The following is a 15,438-nucleotide window of genomic DNA, read 5'->3' as shown; positions in this document are numbered from 1 at the left end:
GGCTCCGCCCCTCCCCACACCCCTCTCCATGCTTCCTGGCCTCCCACTAGTATTCGTGGATTCCCGCTGCCCCAGCACACAGGGCAGCACCCTGAAACTGGGGACGGGGGGCAGGGGGGCAGTGCCCCTTTTCCTGAGACTGACATGCAACGACCCTTGGGCAGAGACCTCCGACGTCTCCTCCCGAGTCCCCAGTGCCGCCCGTGCTGTGCGGCCCCGTCAGGCAGGCCCCTGGTCCCGGGCCTGCCAGTGCCCCGGCGATGGGGGCGCCCCCCACCCCGTCCCAGCAGCGGCCAGCAAGGCCCACTGTGACGGGGGAAAGGCCGCTGCCAAGTCCCTTCGGCTTCAGGTGAGGACACACAGCACACGGCCCGGGCCTGGGCGCCGTCCTGCCTGCTTGTGTTGTGCCCGCAGGTCAGAAGGCAGGACGCAAGGCAGGTCGGAAGGCAGGACGCAAGGCAGGACGGGTGCTGAGTGGAATGCGCACCTGGATGTTCTTCAGGGGTGGGTTTTTCTTCTGCCTCTTTGGAAGGATCTTGTGACACTTTCTCAGAGGACGTGGAGTCTCTGGTCTTTGGATTTGCTTCTGGTTCCAGCTTGGATCTAAAAATAACCAGCAGTCACACAATTTGCTTAGGCAACCAAATCCCATTTCGACCACAGGAGGGAGCCCCACGTGACCCCGGCAGGCCTGTCCAGTGCCCTCTGCCGGGGGCGGAGCCACCGCCTCCAGCCCGCGCTCAATACAGGGCCCCCGTGTCACACCTGCAGGGCCAGGACTGCGCACCCCGGCCACAGCGCGCAGGGGGGCGTGGCCAGCGTGGGCTGAAGGGAGGGAAGAGCGCCGGAAGCGTCTGCACGCTGACACCAGGCTCAGCATGCGGGCGGCGCGGGCTGCCTCCTCCTCTTAGTTCAGCACATGCAGATCGTCGGCTGTTTCCCACCAGTGCAGAGTGCTGCCGCGCACGCACACACACACACGCACACACACACACACACACACACACACACCCTTCACACAACACATGGGAAAGTGGCGTCTTGAAGTGGTTTAAATATAAAGAACGAGACCTTAAACATCCACTGGATGGAACCAACTTGTCTCAGGAACCGAACAAAGCTCCTCCGGCTGCTCTGCACTGGGGCGCCCGCCTGTCCTCCCCTGCACGGACCCCACGGTCTGGGACGACCCCCGGTCTGGGACGAACCCCGGGTCTAGAACGACCTGCTCGTCGCCCGTCTGTTTCTCTCGTCCGTCTCGCCCCCCACAGCGCACGCTCAGGGCGAGGTCCGGGACTCTGTGCACCCTGTGGGCTGGGCCCGGGTCCGGACGAGTGTCTGGCACTCGGTGTGGCTTAGCAACCACACGCTGAAGGAGTGGACGCGTTACCACTTTCGGTAAAAGGCTGACGCGAGAGGAAACGCCCTGGCTGTGAAACGCCAGCCCCTGTAACGGCTTCCCGGGAACCCACGCGGTGCTACGGGATTACAGGCAGGGTGCCGAGATCTGCGGTGAGTCGTGGGAGCAGGCAGCCAGACCGTGAGCAGAGAGAACCACGTACATTCAGAGGAGATGCAACCAGTGTCGGCTGACAGGATCCGGCACTGCCAGATGGCAGGTGGGCTGCTCCACCGGAGGGGTGACAGCCAGGGGAGCCCCAGGTGTGTGACCGCAGAGCGGCTGGTCCGCCCAGAGCAGTCTCGGAGACCCACTTGGCAGAGGCTCCCACACCTTCCACACCTCGGTCCCAGAAGCCACACACCGTCCTTTCGGCCCTGCTCCATGGCCCTGCTCCACAGCCCAGGCAGGTGCGATGGCCCACCGGGGCTCCAGGGGAGGGGACAGAGGCCTCAGCCTCTCGGAGGAGCAGTGACAACATCGAATTCTGAGCAGACCTCGTGGGCGGGCGGGGGTGGGTCTGCTGCGGCCTCCTTTGGAACACGTGCCCTGCCGCGGTGGGCATAGAAGACACGCCCGGTGCCTCGGCCCCGCCGACGGGGCAGGAGCGGCGATGGGGCCGGAGCGGCGACGGAGCCCCGCACCCTCAGTGCCTGGTGTACGGTTGGAAGGCACGACGGCAGAGACTCCGTGTGCAACGCCCGCACAGGAGGTAAACACCAACAATGAAAAATACGATACAAACCGCAGCATAAACCAATTTAACAAAAAAAGTCCAAAACCCCTATGTGAAAAACTGAAAGATGTTCTTAAAAGATACAAAAAAAAACACTGTAATGAATGAGAAAACGTATTATGTTCCTGGAGAGAAAAAAGAAATGGAGAAAACAAACACGGCCAGCAGGCCACCCTCAGCTTGAGCCTGGCCAGCCCTTTCCCGCGGTCGGATGCAGGTCGCGGCCTCTGCACTGAAGAGGAGGCGGCGTTCCCGGCGCAGTCTCCTCCTCCTCCTCCTCCTGACCAGCGGCGCCCGAGTGCGCTGGGGCTGCCTGGTGGAGGTGGTGCCTGCCCCCCTTCCCCACCGAGAACTCACTCCCTCCCGCTTTGCAATCATGAACGCCTGGGGCAGGGGACGCTTTGGCCCTAGGTAATGAACCTTTTCAAACTTTCAGTTTGGTCACTTACTCATTCCTAGCTAGATGGGCGCACGATGTGCAGTGGGTCGCAGCCGGCTACCACCATCGGCGAGGACGCTCTACCTGGCTCCAGTTCGGCCAGGAGAAGCCCTTTCAAAGTGGCTTATGCCCTTTTCACACGTTCCCCTCTTTCTCTGCGACCTTCCTTGCTTTCCGGTGCAACGAAATGCTCCAGGCTCATTGTAGACTTGCCCGGCCCCAGAATCAGCATTTCTCCAAGGAGCCCTGGTTCCTGGAAGCTGAACTTGCTATTTAGAAGCCAAGACCCGAGGGCTACGTGTGCGTATGGCCGCTGGGGCATCCCTGGGCCCAGGCCCTCTCGGTGGACAGCGCTAGAAGATACACCCCTGCGCCTGCACGCCTGCACACCTGCACGCACACGTTTACCACCACATCTGTATCTACCTACGGAAACCGCAGGCCGTGAGTGCACACCAGTGTCTCCCACTCCCAGCCACCACCACCACGGGGTCCGTTCCGGCTCCTTCCCTCTCACTGCCCCAGCAGGGACAAGCCCGGCTCCTGTCACCCTCACACAGCAGCTGCTATCTGACCAGTCCCTCCGTGCACAGTCCCCCCGCCGTCTCCACTGCCAGCCCTCCCCACGCGCACGTGCACGCACCCGCTCCTCGCTGGGGCTCCGGGGCCTGCGCTGAACCTGACCCGCTCTGGGAAACGCGCTCCCCGCCACTGCACATGCCCACCCCACTGCCCCACTCTGGGCTGCGCACTGACTGTTCACAAAGGGGAGGCTTTTAAAAAATTATATCTTATTATGTTATTACATTTGTCCTGATTCCCCCCCTGCCCTCCTCCACCCAGCACCCCCCACTCCCTCAGGCAGTCCCCCCACCATTGCTCACGTCCTTGGGTCATGCGTAAGTTCTTTGGCTGCTCCGCTTCCTGTACTGGACTTGCCCTCCCCATGGCTATTCTGTAGCTGCCTACTTGTGCGTCTTAGTCCCCTCTCCTCTTCACCCATTGCCCCCACTCCCTTCCCATCTGGAGACCGTCAAAATGCTCTCCATACCTATGACACTGTCCTGTTCTTGTTTGTTTAGTTTGTTTTTTAGATTCAATTGTTGATAGCTATATATTTACTACCATTTTATTGTTCACAGTTTTGATCTTTTTCTTAAATAAGCCCCTTTAACATTTCATATAATAATGGTTTGATTATCATAAATTCCTTTGGTCTTTTTCTTGTATGGGATGCTCATTATCTGCCCTTCAATTCTAAATGACAGCTGTGCTGGGTAGAGCAATCTTGGCTGGGTCCCTGCTTTTCATGACTTTGAATATTTCTTGCCAATTCCTTGTAGCCTGCAAAGTTTCTTTTGAGGAATTAGGTGACAGTCTTATGGGAACGCCCCTGTAGGTGACTAACTGCTTTTCTCTTTCTGCTTTCAAGATTCTCTCTTTAACTTTTGGCATTTTTAATTATGATGTGTCTCAGATGGCCTTTCTGCATCCAACTTGTTTGGGACTCTGTGCTTCCTGGACTTGCTTGTCTATTTCCATCACCAAATTAAGGAAATTTTGTTTCATTATTTTTTTCAAATAGATTTCTAATTTCTTGCTCTTTCTCTTCTCCTCCTGGCACCCCTATAACGCCAATGTTGGACGTCCTGAAGTTGTCCCAGAGGCTGCTCATACTATCCTCGCTTCTTTGGGTTCTTTTTTCCTCTTGTTCTGACTGGTTGTTTTTTGCTTCCTTATTTCCAAATCTATGATTTGATTCTCAGCTTCATCCACTCTACTGTTGTTTCCCTTTAAATTCTTCTTTAGAACAATTAGGTCTCCCACCTATAAAACGAGGGTAACGGGTGACCTGCCTTGCGAGGGGCCGGGGGGCGGCTGCGAGCCGGGAGTCCAGCACGCGCCTAACACACGGAGGAGCCCGGGGAGCAGCGGCCGCGGCGTTCCGTGCGGACACCCCAGCACGGCACCAAGGGACCTGCGCTGTCACCGTCACCGTCACCATCATCATCACCATCGACGCTGTCCCCGGGATTAATTACGGAGCCTGACAGAGGCAATACTTACAGTCGTTTCTTATCCACCACTCGCTTCACCCGGATGGCTCTTTGTTCTGAGTACAGTTTGCACACTCCTGTTGGAGGGAAAACACCAGAAAACAGACCATTTAAAACCACTCCTCAGGCAACGAGACCATTAACTACAAGGAGACACCACGGTCTTCAGCCGGCAGAGCTAACCCGCCCACCCCAGCCAGTGTGAATGCCGCGCTGGCCGCTACGCCGCGATGCCGTACTTTTCAAGTAGTCCTCGACGAAGTCCACCACGGCGCCCCGGTGCTCCTTCACCTGCTGGGACTGGAGCTCCTTGCGGGCTGCAGAGGAAAGAGGACACTCAGGTCACCACGCTCGGCTGCGCTGGGGAAGCAGTCGGAGGCTTCCTCAGGGAGACGGCTGCATTCAAAGCGGTCTTTAAAATACAGCTCTGAGACAGTGGGGGGTCAAGTGACAGGACGCTTTGTGAAGAGGAAGACTTATCAGGCTGTACGGGAGTGAGAGATTAAACCCGCAGAAAACCGCAGTCACGTGCTTCACGGTTTTTATAGCGCCCCACTTCCTGAGAGCTGACCCGCTTGTGTTAGCGGCGCCCGGGGCTCCGGCTGACCTTCAATAACACATTGAAATCACTCTCGCCGGCCTGCTGCTGCCGCTGCCGCTGCCGCTGCCTGGGCAGTGCTGAGCCGGGAGGCTCCGCCCTTCCCCTTGGCCACGCCCACCCCATGTCTGCAGATGAGGGGTGGGACCTCCCCGGACTCCCACCCACAGGGATGCCTTTCCTCTGCACACTGCTGCATCTTCTTACAGTCTGCGCCATTCACTTCGACAGGGCAGCTCCCAGTAACGGAGTGGATGAGCACCTACTACGTGCAGGCTGCCAGTACAATACTCGACACACGTCATTGCTGGTCATCAAAGCCATCCAGACGGCTACTCTGACTGAGCTGGTTTCACACACGAGGAAACGAAGGTTCTGTGGCAATAAGGAGCCCGGGGTGCAGGCGCTGGCACTCATTCCTGGTTTTGTTAGTGTTTGTGCGTCTTTTCCAGGACCTGTCAGCGCAGACCCGTAAGGGCAGGGGGCGTGGTTTATGCCCTTCACCTGGGGGCAGGTGGGGGACTCGGAGGGCCCGTGACACTGGGCTTTCATCAGACGCTCCAGCGTTCTAATGGAAGCTCCCCAAACGAAAGTCTGTGTCAAGGGCACAGCAGCCCTTGGTCACTTTGAACTCTACACTGCTGACTGCATTCCGTATCTGCCCAAGCAAACGAAAACACAATCAAGGGGGACAGGTGACCTGGGAAGCCACCTCAGGGCCTCCCTCAGCCTCACACACGGTGACAGACAGTGAGAGGACACAACCGGAGGAGGGCCCGCCAGGGTCCTGGGCGCGCCGTGAGGGCTCACCGCTCACAGCGGCCCTGCGTGCTGTGCCCTGTGACGGCCTCCCGGTCCGGGGAAGGAACAAGGCCCGGCACCATCGGGCGACCGGCCTGAGGCTGGGAGACTCGGACCCGGTGTGGAGGGAGGCTCCGGAGCCTTCCCCCAAACCTCGAGAGCCCGAGCCTGGCGTTCACCTCACAGCGGGAGTAGAGGGCGTGGATCGCCCTCGCTTGCGGCTGTCCACAGGGACCGAGGGAACGCCACACGGAGCCCAGGCATCACGCACACCCGTGTGCACACACACCCGCACGCCCACTTCCTGTGACCCTGGCCCCAAAGTCCATTTTCAATCCTGTCTGGAGAGGCCTTTTCCACCCCCCTCTGCCCATGCAGGTAACCTGGAATTACGGCCTCTGTTACGGTGACAGCTCAGGCTAAACCCTGACCAGGAGCAGACAGACTTCACAGGTTCGAAGCCCGGACCCAAACAGGCGCACGAGAGGACCCCCCCGCCCCAGGGGCTGTGCTGCCGGAAGCCGAGAAGGCGGCAGGGGCGGCTGCCCGCCGCGTCCCCGGACACCTCACCTTGAGTCCTCAGCTGCTGGATGGCCTCCGAGCAGGTCCGCATGAAGGTCTGCGCGTCCTGGTCGATCTGGTCCCGCTCAGTGTCTGTCATCCTCCCGTGGTCAGACATGACGTGGCTGGGGGAGGGAGGGAGGGGGGTGAGCGGCAGGAGGGAAGGGCGGGGGGGGGGGTGAGTACCTCCCGCCGTCTGCTCGGGGTGCGAAGGGAAGACGAGCACCCCTGAAGTGACCCCACTGAGACCTGCAGGGGCGGGGGCCGGCCAGGCTGAGAGGGGAGGGGGCATCTGGACGGTGGGACCTACCCAGAAGGCTGGTGGGCACACGGAGCCCCGCAGAGACCAGAGCGAGCGGCCCAGCAGAGGGAGGGTGCGGCGGACACGGGGCGGGCGGAGCCCTCGAGGCCCCATCACGACCCCGGGCCCAGATGCAGCACCACGGGCGGCCACCGCACACACGCACGCTTTCACACGAGCAGGCGTGCCGACACGAGCTGGGCACCTGACATTTACCAGGCACCGTTCCCGGTGCCTTCCATGCACTTGTCTGGCCCTCACGGTTCATTCACGGACTCGATTACACACTCCCGCCCCCTACCCCCAGGGCCGGTGCTTCAGCAGGGGTCGGGGGTTCGCAGCTGAACAAGGCTCATTTCTGACCCCCCCCCACCCCACAGAGCGTGCTGTACGACGGGGAGACTGACACTTGATGGGGAGGTGGGACCCACGGGGGGAGCGGCCAGCCCGTGCATAGCGGGTGCCAGGCGGGCCGAGGGGAGGCACCCCAGAGATCCCATCAGACGGGGAGGCGGACAGGGCCGGGCAGACAGGCGCCTGCAGACAACCAGTTCCAAGAACGTCGGAGGAACGCCTTCCTGTGCTACGTTCTGACTCAGTGGAACCTCCGCTCGGTGAGACGGAACAGGCCTAAGGGTCAACCTGACAACACTGGTCCCACGATTAACAAGTGGCACTCCCTTCGGACACACTGCACTTGAGCCCCTTCAGCTGGGAACCAACAACAGTGCGGTTATCCTGTTGGTGACAACGGAAGCCAAGGACGTCCTGTTGCCAGGATGTTGCGGAAAAGGCGCGTCTACCAGACGGGGGGAGGTCTGTGTCGGGGCGGGCTTCCGGCGGCCCAGGGCCTGGGCAGGAGGACTCACCGGGACGAGAGGAGGACAGGGCGGCACCCTCCCTCCGAACAGACGGCAGGCACCGAGGACACTGCTTCTTCCCCAGGCCTCCTGAGTCCCCGTGGGGTTTCTATGCCCGTCACCTCCCTGAGGGGGACCCTAGCCTCCTCCCCTCCCCTCCCCCGCCCTGCCCCTGGGAGGGGAGGGGCTCCCCTGACTGACAGCTGGGCAGAGGAACCGGGCAGAACGAGGACCTGCCGGCCACAGCTCCTCTCCCCCTCCTCGCCCTTCGGGGCCTGCCTGCTTGGACGGCAGAGGTTCTGTGCTGCACCCCCCTCTCACCCGCTCTTTAGGGACCCGCCCCCGCTGCCTGTGCCCCGGGAGCCGGGGCTGCTCTGTGCCCCCCACTCGGCCAAGTGAGGCTGCATAATTCAGGCCCCCCCTCATGAGGGCCGCCCGCCCGCAGACCCGAGCACGGCCGGCACCTGAGCTTCTGCTGGGGGTGGAACTGGCGGCACTTCCCTCCCAGTCACGGCACCTGCCTCCTGCACCCGCCTCTCTCCTGCTCCCCCTCCCACCTCCCTCTGGCAGGAGACAGAGGTGCTTTCTGCTTTAAACGACCACCCCAACTGCATCATAGGTCAAAGGGTATTCCAATTCAATTACCATTCGCCAAGGGACTCACGTGTGCCAAGAACCCTCGCATTTAATCCTCATTAAGGGCATGGTCCGCAGTTTGCAAACCGGCCAACAAGCCCGAGGCGGCCGTGGAGTGAGCTGCGTGCACCCACATGACCAACACCTGGCGGAGCTGATGCTGGCTCTCAGGTGTGACGGCCCCAGGGCCCTTGCTCTTCCAGAGGGACTGAAAACGGGGCTAGGGTGGAACTCAGGGGACATTGGCTGGCTGGGAAAGGGACGATAGGCTGGTCAAGACTAGGAAAGCCTCAGGCGCTACAGCCCCACCAGACACGCGAGTCGCTCGGCCAGTGGAGGGCAGAGCGGGCCTGGCCCCAGGAACCCTGGCCCTCAGTCCCAGCGTCTGCCGCCATCGATGCTGGCGGAGGGAAAGGCGCTGGAGGGAGGCTGGCCGTGGGGGTCTGCAGACACTGGGGTTGAGGGGGAGCTGAGCTGTGCCGCCCCAGAGCCGCCCCAGTGACTCTGTTACAATCAGAGGTTCAGAATAACACCCTGTGTCTGATTAGGACACAGCAGTCTTTGTTATCAATCAATCAGGTGCTTTTTCTTTTTGTACTGCATTTCAACTCCTGTTGTCATTTTTTAAAAGATTTTATTTATTTATTTTTAGAGAGGGGAAGGGAAGGAGAGAAACATCAGTGTGTGGTTGCCTCTCACGCGCCCCCTACTGGGGACCTGGTCCACAACCCAGACGTGTGCCCTGACTGGGAATTGAACTGGCAACCCTTTGGTTCACAGGCCGGCACTCAGTCCACCGAGACACACCAGCCAGGGCCTAACTCCTGTTGTCTTATCTGAGTCTCCCCACTAGCTGGCAAGGGACTATCACCCCGATTACCTCAGGCAGGGCTCCGCAAACACGCGCAGCATGTAAGCACGGGACGCTGCGGGCCGTGCGGCCTGCCACGGCCACTCACCTCTGCTGGTGCAGCGCCAAGGCAGCCACAGAAATTCGCCGCCGAACGGACACGGTGCTGTTCCAGGCACCCCTGTTAGCTCACACTCAACTCCGAGTTTCACATGATTTCCACGTGGGGTGAAGCGTCATTATCCGCCCCCCCCCCCCCCCCCCCGCCATTTAAACGTGTAAAAGCTGTTCTTCCTGCGCAGGCTGCACAGATGCAGGCTGCAGCGCGCCGAGCCCTGGTTTGGAGGAGGACACGGGGTTTCCCGGCTACAATGAGGCGGATGGCGGAGCCGAGGCCACGGTAACGCCTCCACCCAGCGGGACGCCTCCCCGAGGCGAAGGGACGTGAGCAGGGCATTCCCGGGAAGGGCTCCCCCACCCACAGGAGCCCGAGACTGAAGGTCGAGACCGGCGTGCTGAAGTTTGCATCTGAGAAGCAACCAATTGATGTTTCTCACATCGACATTTCTCTCCCTCCCTTCTCCTCTCTCTAAAAGTAAATAGACAAAGTATATTTTTAAAAAATGTAATGTAGGTATGGAAAAGAACAGAGCGACTCCCATTCTAAGAGACCATGAAACCGGTACTCGGCACACAAACACGTTCAGAAATGCAACTCACACTGCCATCTAGTGTTGACCGACTCTTTGAGCTAAACTTAAAAAATAAGGACTTCTTGGTACTATGCATTAGAATAATTTCTGCTATTTGCTAGAATAATAATTTTAGTATATTTTTAAATTACACAAATGAAATGCACTGAAATGTGTAAATCTGCCTGCTTGTTCCAGTGAACAAAGTGGCAGGGACTATCTAAAATTCACCTGAGGCATATAGCTATGTTCTCTGTTAAAGAGTTTATACAAACTAGTTTCCTTCTGTAGCCACTGACGAGGTTTCTGAAAAACGCCAGAAGGTCTCCTTCCTGCTGTCCCACTCCCGCTCCGTGCGAGGACGGGGGGCTCTGCAGCGCGAACACCGCTGCTCCCCGACGGGGAGGGCCTCCGGCTGCGCCGCCTGACGTCCCGTCCAGGTCCAACTGCCCCCCTCCCCCCATCACAGAGCACACGACGGCGTCCCAGGGCGCGGGGGGAGGTGGGCGCAGGAGGAGACCGGAGACCCGCCCTGCGGCGTCCCTGACCGGTGGGAGCTGGGGTCTGCTCCAGAAACCGTTCCGGAAGCCTCGGTCAAAATGCTTCCTCTCTTTTTAAAAATCCCCCTGACCACAGCCCTCCCTGGAGGCAGGGGCTCAGCTCCCCACAGGCCGCCCTCACGTGGCTTGTATCGTCCCTCCACCCGTTTCCTAAACGTGAGACGCTCTGTCTCACTCACCTCTGCCGTCCACCAGGTGACGGGGCACCCAGAGCTGCCAACTCGAGGGGGCATGGGGACAGGAGACACGGCCCGGGGCGGGGGCAATCGTGACTCAGAGATGGGGGTCTGGCAGAGCAGCCACCCCCCACCGGTGCAGGAGCCCCCTTGCTCTGCGGGCCCCATTGCCAAACTGATCTTCCCCCTTTCAACTCTGAGAGTCAGTAAGTAAAAGATGAGAATACAGGTGTGGCCCCGACTGGTGTGGCTCAGCTGGGTGGACATCATCCCACAGACTGAAAGGTCGCTGGTTCGATTCCCGGTCAGGGCACATGCCTGGGTTGTGAGTTCAGCCCCCAGTCGGGGTACATCTGAGAAGCAACCAACTGATGTTTCTCACATCGACATTTCTCTCCCTCCCTTCTCCTCTCTCTAAAAGTAAATAGACAAAGTATATTTTTTAAAAATGTAATGTAGGTATGGAAAAGAACAGCCAGAAAATCATGGTAAAAAATACGTACTTACCTATAAGCATTAATATAATCTTTCCTGTGTTCCAGAAGAAAATCCCTCAGTTTGCCGATGTGTGAAATCTAAAATTAAAAGAAAAGAAATTTATAGAGACAGATGTCACCATCACACGGAATAAACTTTAAGGCAACGGAGGACGGGACGCAGGCTGTAGAGAGACCGTGAAACCGCAAGCCGGACAACTTTGGTGTCAGACCCCAGTGCAGCCCCTTCACCCAAGTGGCCCCATCCCCGGGCCTCGGTCTCTTTCCAGAGGCTCCGCCTTCCTGTGGCCGCTGGGCTCTACGGCGGAGGTCTGCAGAGCGGACCTCCAGGCTCCGAGACCCCCTGAGGTGCTGCTGTGTGCCCGGCACTGACGATGCAGCGGGTGCCGGGAGAGGGCCGACTCCTCCCCGGTGCGTCTTCACCGGGCGGCACGGGCCGGTGTGCAGGGCACGGGTGCGGGCCGGAGCCTCCCCTGCGAGGACGGGGCCATGCAGAGCAGCAGAGCTGCGGGTCCAGGGGCCACTGTCCACCCCGACGGCAAACCCCCACCATCCCTCCGGCCACGGGGGACAAAAGGAACGGAGACGTGGGAGGGCTTCTACGCGTGCGGGCTGACCTCCAGCACCGTGACCGCCGACTGGGCAGTACCCGCTGCGTGTGGAGCACTGTGCACGGGGTTGTGCGAGAGGAAGCCCACGGAATGCAGAGGGGCGGGGGTGGGGGAGCGAGGAGCTGGGGGCAGGGACGGACGTGTTTCCTGAAGGCGAGAGCGGCCGGCCAAGCCGGAGGCCTGCTCTGTCCCTCGACCGCCACTCGGCCGGCTTCCTCCGGGCGCCGTCTGTACATAGTGCGGACACCCGCGGCCCGGCCTGAGAGGGCCTGCTCAGCTCCCACCTCTTCCACGCAGGTCCACTGTCAAGGCCGACTCCGGCGAGTTTTCGCTTTGCTCTGCGTTTGACGGCCCTCATGCACTCCACCCGCCGGCACTCCGTTACACCCGGCCCGGCCTCGGGCTGAACTTCTCTGCACGCGTGCTTGTCGGGGGTAGGGGGGGGCCAGAGCCACGCAGGGAGGGGCCCAGGCAAGGCACAGGAGGGGTCAGTGAGTATCTGGGAGGAAGCACAGGTCGGAACACGGAAGTGGTGTTTTCACAAGAGAGACGTTCGCGGTGGTCTGCGGCAGGTCGGGAGGGGTCGGGTCACGTCTCCTACCGCGTCTAGGCTAGCCCCACGGGCAGTTCGGAGAAGCGCCCTCAGGCCTCTCCAGGGCAGGAACCAAAGAGAAAGCTCTGCGTGGCCACAGTCCTCATTCATTTACCAGATGACGACGGCCGAGTCTGTCCAACACCCTGTCGGCCGGCCGGGGGCTCGCCCTCGTGCCTGTATGGCACCCGAGCCTGTGCCCAGCAGCCCTGAGTGGGCCCAGGCCTCACCGCTCTGGGAGCGTGGCTCACCCCTGGTGTCACCTCCGTGCACCGGCCGGGACTCGAGGGACTGTTTGAGCCCACACTCCGAACACTTTCCAGCTGGAGACCAGGGCTGCACACCCACACCCACTCCTGTTTTCCTCTGGAACTGCAGCGTAAATCTGGCCTCTGAGTCTGCCGGGAAAGAAACCTAAGAGATGCGCAAAGTGTTCACTGCGTCACAGACAAATGTGACCCAATTACTCGATCTTGGAACTTCCCGTGGTTCCCGTCCCCAGCCTGACGAAGGGCCAGGCCCACGACATGAGCGGGTAGAGCAAGGGAAGTGGACCGGCGAGGACCTCTGGCGGCGGTGAGCTCTGGTCTCAACATGCACTGCAGCCAAAGCAAGCGGTTCTGCTGGCTGACCTGCCAGAAAGCAGCCAGCGCGTTACCTCTGGGCCTAACCAATGGGGTCAAGTCCAAACCCCAAACACCGCACGCCAGGCCCTGCTCAGTTCAGCTGCAGACGTCCGTGTGAACTCGGACCCCCCCACCCTGCCCCACCCTGCCCCCGGGGCCGAGTCCCAGGACTTCCCACTACGCCCGCCCACGTGGTTCCCCTGCGCTGGGGTGCCCCATCCTCTGTTCTCCGCTGCCGGGTCCTCCTCCTCCTCCCAGAGCCTCTTTTCCTCCCCACGCCCTCCCCACGCCCAGGCGCTGCCAGGCCTACTCGTGCACGTGCACCCGTGTTAGCACCTGCTCCTCCTCGGTGACGTGAGTCATGAGGGGCCGGCACCCCCTCGCCAGACCACAAGCTCCCAGAGGGCAAAGGGCCCCCTCTCTGTCCTCAGAGCTTGCCAGGTGCAGTTCCTGGTACAGAGCGGGGCCTCCGGGGCGGACTAGGGGGGGCTGCACATCCCCAGGTGATGACCCACCGCAGCAGGCGGAGCAGGGCTGCCCCCCGCCCCCCACCCCCGAAGACGTCCAGGGCCCAGCCCTGCGGCCTGCGAGGATCCTGTGCTGCCGGCGGGCGGAAGGGGCCTCAGCGCGGCCCGGGAGCCAGGCTGCTCGTCAGCGGACCTCAGAGCAGGAGAGACCCTGGACTCTGCAGGCAGGCGGGCAGGCCCTGTGTCACCACCACGAGGGCCCTTCCTGGCGGCAGAGGGTCAGAGGGCGGCAGGGGAGGGGAGCAGGGAGGGGGCGGGCGGCCTGCACACGCTGGGCCAGGCCGGGGAGTGGGCTCTCCTCTCGAGCCTCCCGGGAAGAGCAGAGCCCTGCCCGGCCCGGGGAGGGGTGTCAGCCCAGGGAGGCCCCTTCGGGCTCCCGACCGCAGAACCACCGGGTGGTAAACGGGTGCTGTTTAAGCCCCTGAGGTGGCGGTGACGTGCTGCACCAGCAGTGAGAACAGACGCGCCTCGTCTCAGTCAGCCTGGGCTGCTCTAACGGCACGGCGTAGGCTGGGCGGTGTAGGCAGCGATCGCCATGTCTCAGGTTTTGAGGCTGGAAGGCCACGACCAAGGCGCTGGCCGGTCCGTGTCCGGTGACGGCCCCTTCCCAGGTGCAGACGCCGCCTTCTCGCTGAACCCTCACCTGGCGAGAGGGAGGGGCAGAGAGACTGCCTCAGAGGGTCTCTTCTGGTCTGCGCTCCGCCCACGTCTGGCCACGGGTCTAACGCCAGCTCGTCCACTTGGCTCTTGGTGTTCTGACGCCTGCATTTCTCTTTCAGTTGGTTCCAAAATTGGGCTGGGAAGAAAGGGGTGCTTTTATAGGCTCCCCTAAACTCTTAAGCTTTGCCAACTGAAATTCTGAGCAAGTTGCCTAATATGCCTGGGCTTTACAACAAAGGGAGGGCTGTAAAAACTGTTTTTGCAGAACAGTAGTAGCAGAGCTAAGAGCCAACTTTTATTGAGTGCGTCCTATGCGGCGGGCACCACGCTAAGTGGCCTGTATCCACTCCCCGATTTGCTCCTGGAAACAACCGTATGAGACAGAGCCCATTACGCGTGCATCCCACAGGCGAGAAGACACCGAGGTGACACGTCTTGGGTAGACGGTCCAGAACAAGCAGGAGATGTATCTGCCCACTAGGACACCTCTGCTGCCCCGGCGGGGCGCGGGGCTCTCTGCGAGCTGCTCCCCAGGAGCACAGACCACACCTCCGAGGGAACCAGGCGGCACCGGACATGGAGCAGGGCGTCCTGTTCCGGTTAAAGGCGAGGTCAGGGCGCTGGGACAGCGCGGGGTCCAGCCACGCCGGCTCGGCGAGCGCCCGGCTCCTTCAGGGAGCCGCTGTCAACCAAACCATCTGCTTACACTCCATTCTGAGACCACGGGTGTTCACCCGACTCGCCTTTCTTTCTCTGAAGATAAATCGAGTTCACCGCCAAGTGGCTACGGGCTAATAAAGCTAATTCCGAAAGCCACCAAGGCACTGCCGCTCTCCACACGACCCACCCACCGCAAAAGCACACTGACTAGGGAACAGCGCAGTGGGTCCCTCCCCACGGTCGCTGGATTCGAGGGAAAGGAATGTCGAGTGACTTGTCCTCACACACAGGGGCTTTGCGAAAAGAGCCCAAACAAAACCGAAACATCCCAGCCCGCGCACCAGGGAGGTCTGGCCCCAGGGGCCGCCGACGGGGCAGGCTCCCCAGGAGCACGCTCTGCATGGGGGAGTCCACGGCTGCCGAAGTGCATGCTGCGCGGCCCACCTGCACGGAACACACGGCAGGCGCGCCGCTCACGGGCAGGGAGGGGTCTGGAGTGCCGCTCCTGAGCGCACCTGGTTGTCTGGGCGGGGAGGCGGGGAGGCTGCCGTAGCCTCGACACCTTCCCGTACCTCAGAAGTCCTGTGACTAGTGTGCAC

At 60.9% G+C, this 15,438-nt stretch overlaps 1 protein-coding gene across 1 annotated transcript in view; it reads right to left on the bottom strand.

Annotated features, from left to right (window-relative positions):
* STX18 (syntaxin 18) overlaps positions 1 to 15,438 on the bottom strand; it is a 74,708-nt gene that overhangs the window by 7,709 nt on the left and 51,561 nt on the right. Inside the window, exons 2-6 of the mRNA XM_028507886.2 lie at positions 11,174 to 11,241; positions 6,601 to 6,716; positions 4,871 to 4,948; positions 4,642 to 4,708; positions 488 to 603 (exon numbers count right to left, since the gene is read on the bottom strand). Coding sequence (XP_028363687.1) covers positions 488 to 603; positions 4,642 to 4,708; positions 4,871 to 4,948; positions 6,601 to 6,716; positions 11,174 to 11,241 — 445 coding nt within the window. The remainder of the gene's footprint in view (positions 1 to 487; positions 604 to 4,641; positions 4,709 to 4,870; positions 4,949 to 6,600; positions 6,717 to 11,173; positions 11,242 to 15,438) is intronic.

Source organism: Phyllostomus discolor, chromosome 1, assembly GCF_004126475.2.
Source record: "Phyllostomus discolor isolate MPI-MPIP mPhyDis1 chromosome 1, mPhyDis1.pri.v3, whole genome shotgun sequence".
Lineage (NCBI taxonomy): Eukaryota > Metazoa > Chordata > Mammalia > Chiroptera > Phyllostomidae > Phyllostomus > Phyllostomus discolor.
The sequence above is the reverse complement of the archived record's forward strand: the minus strand, read 5'-3'. Positions and strand labels throughout refer to the sequence as shown.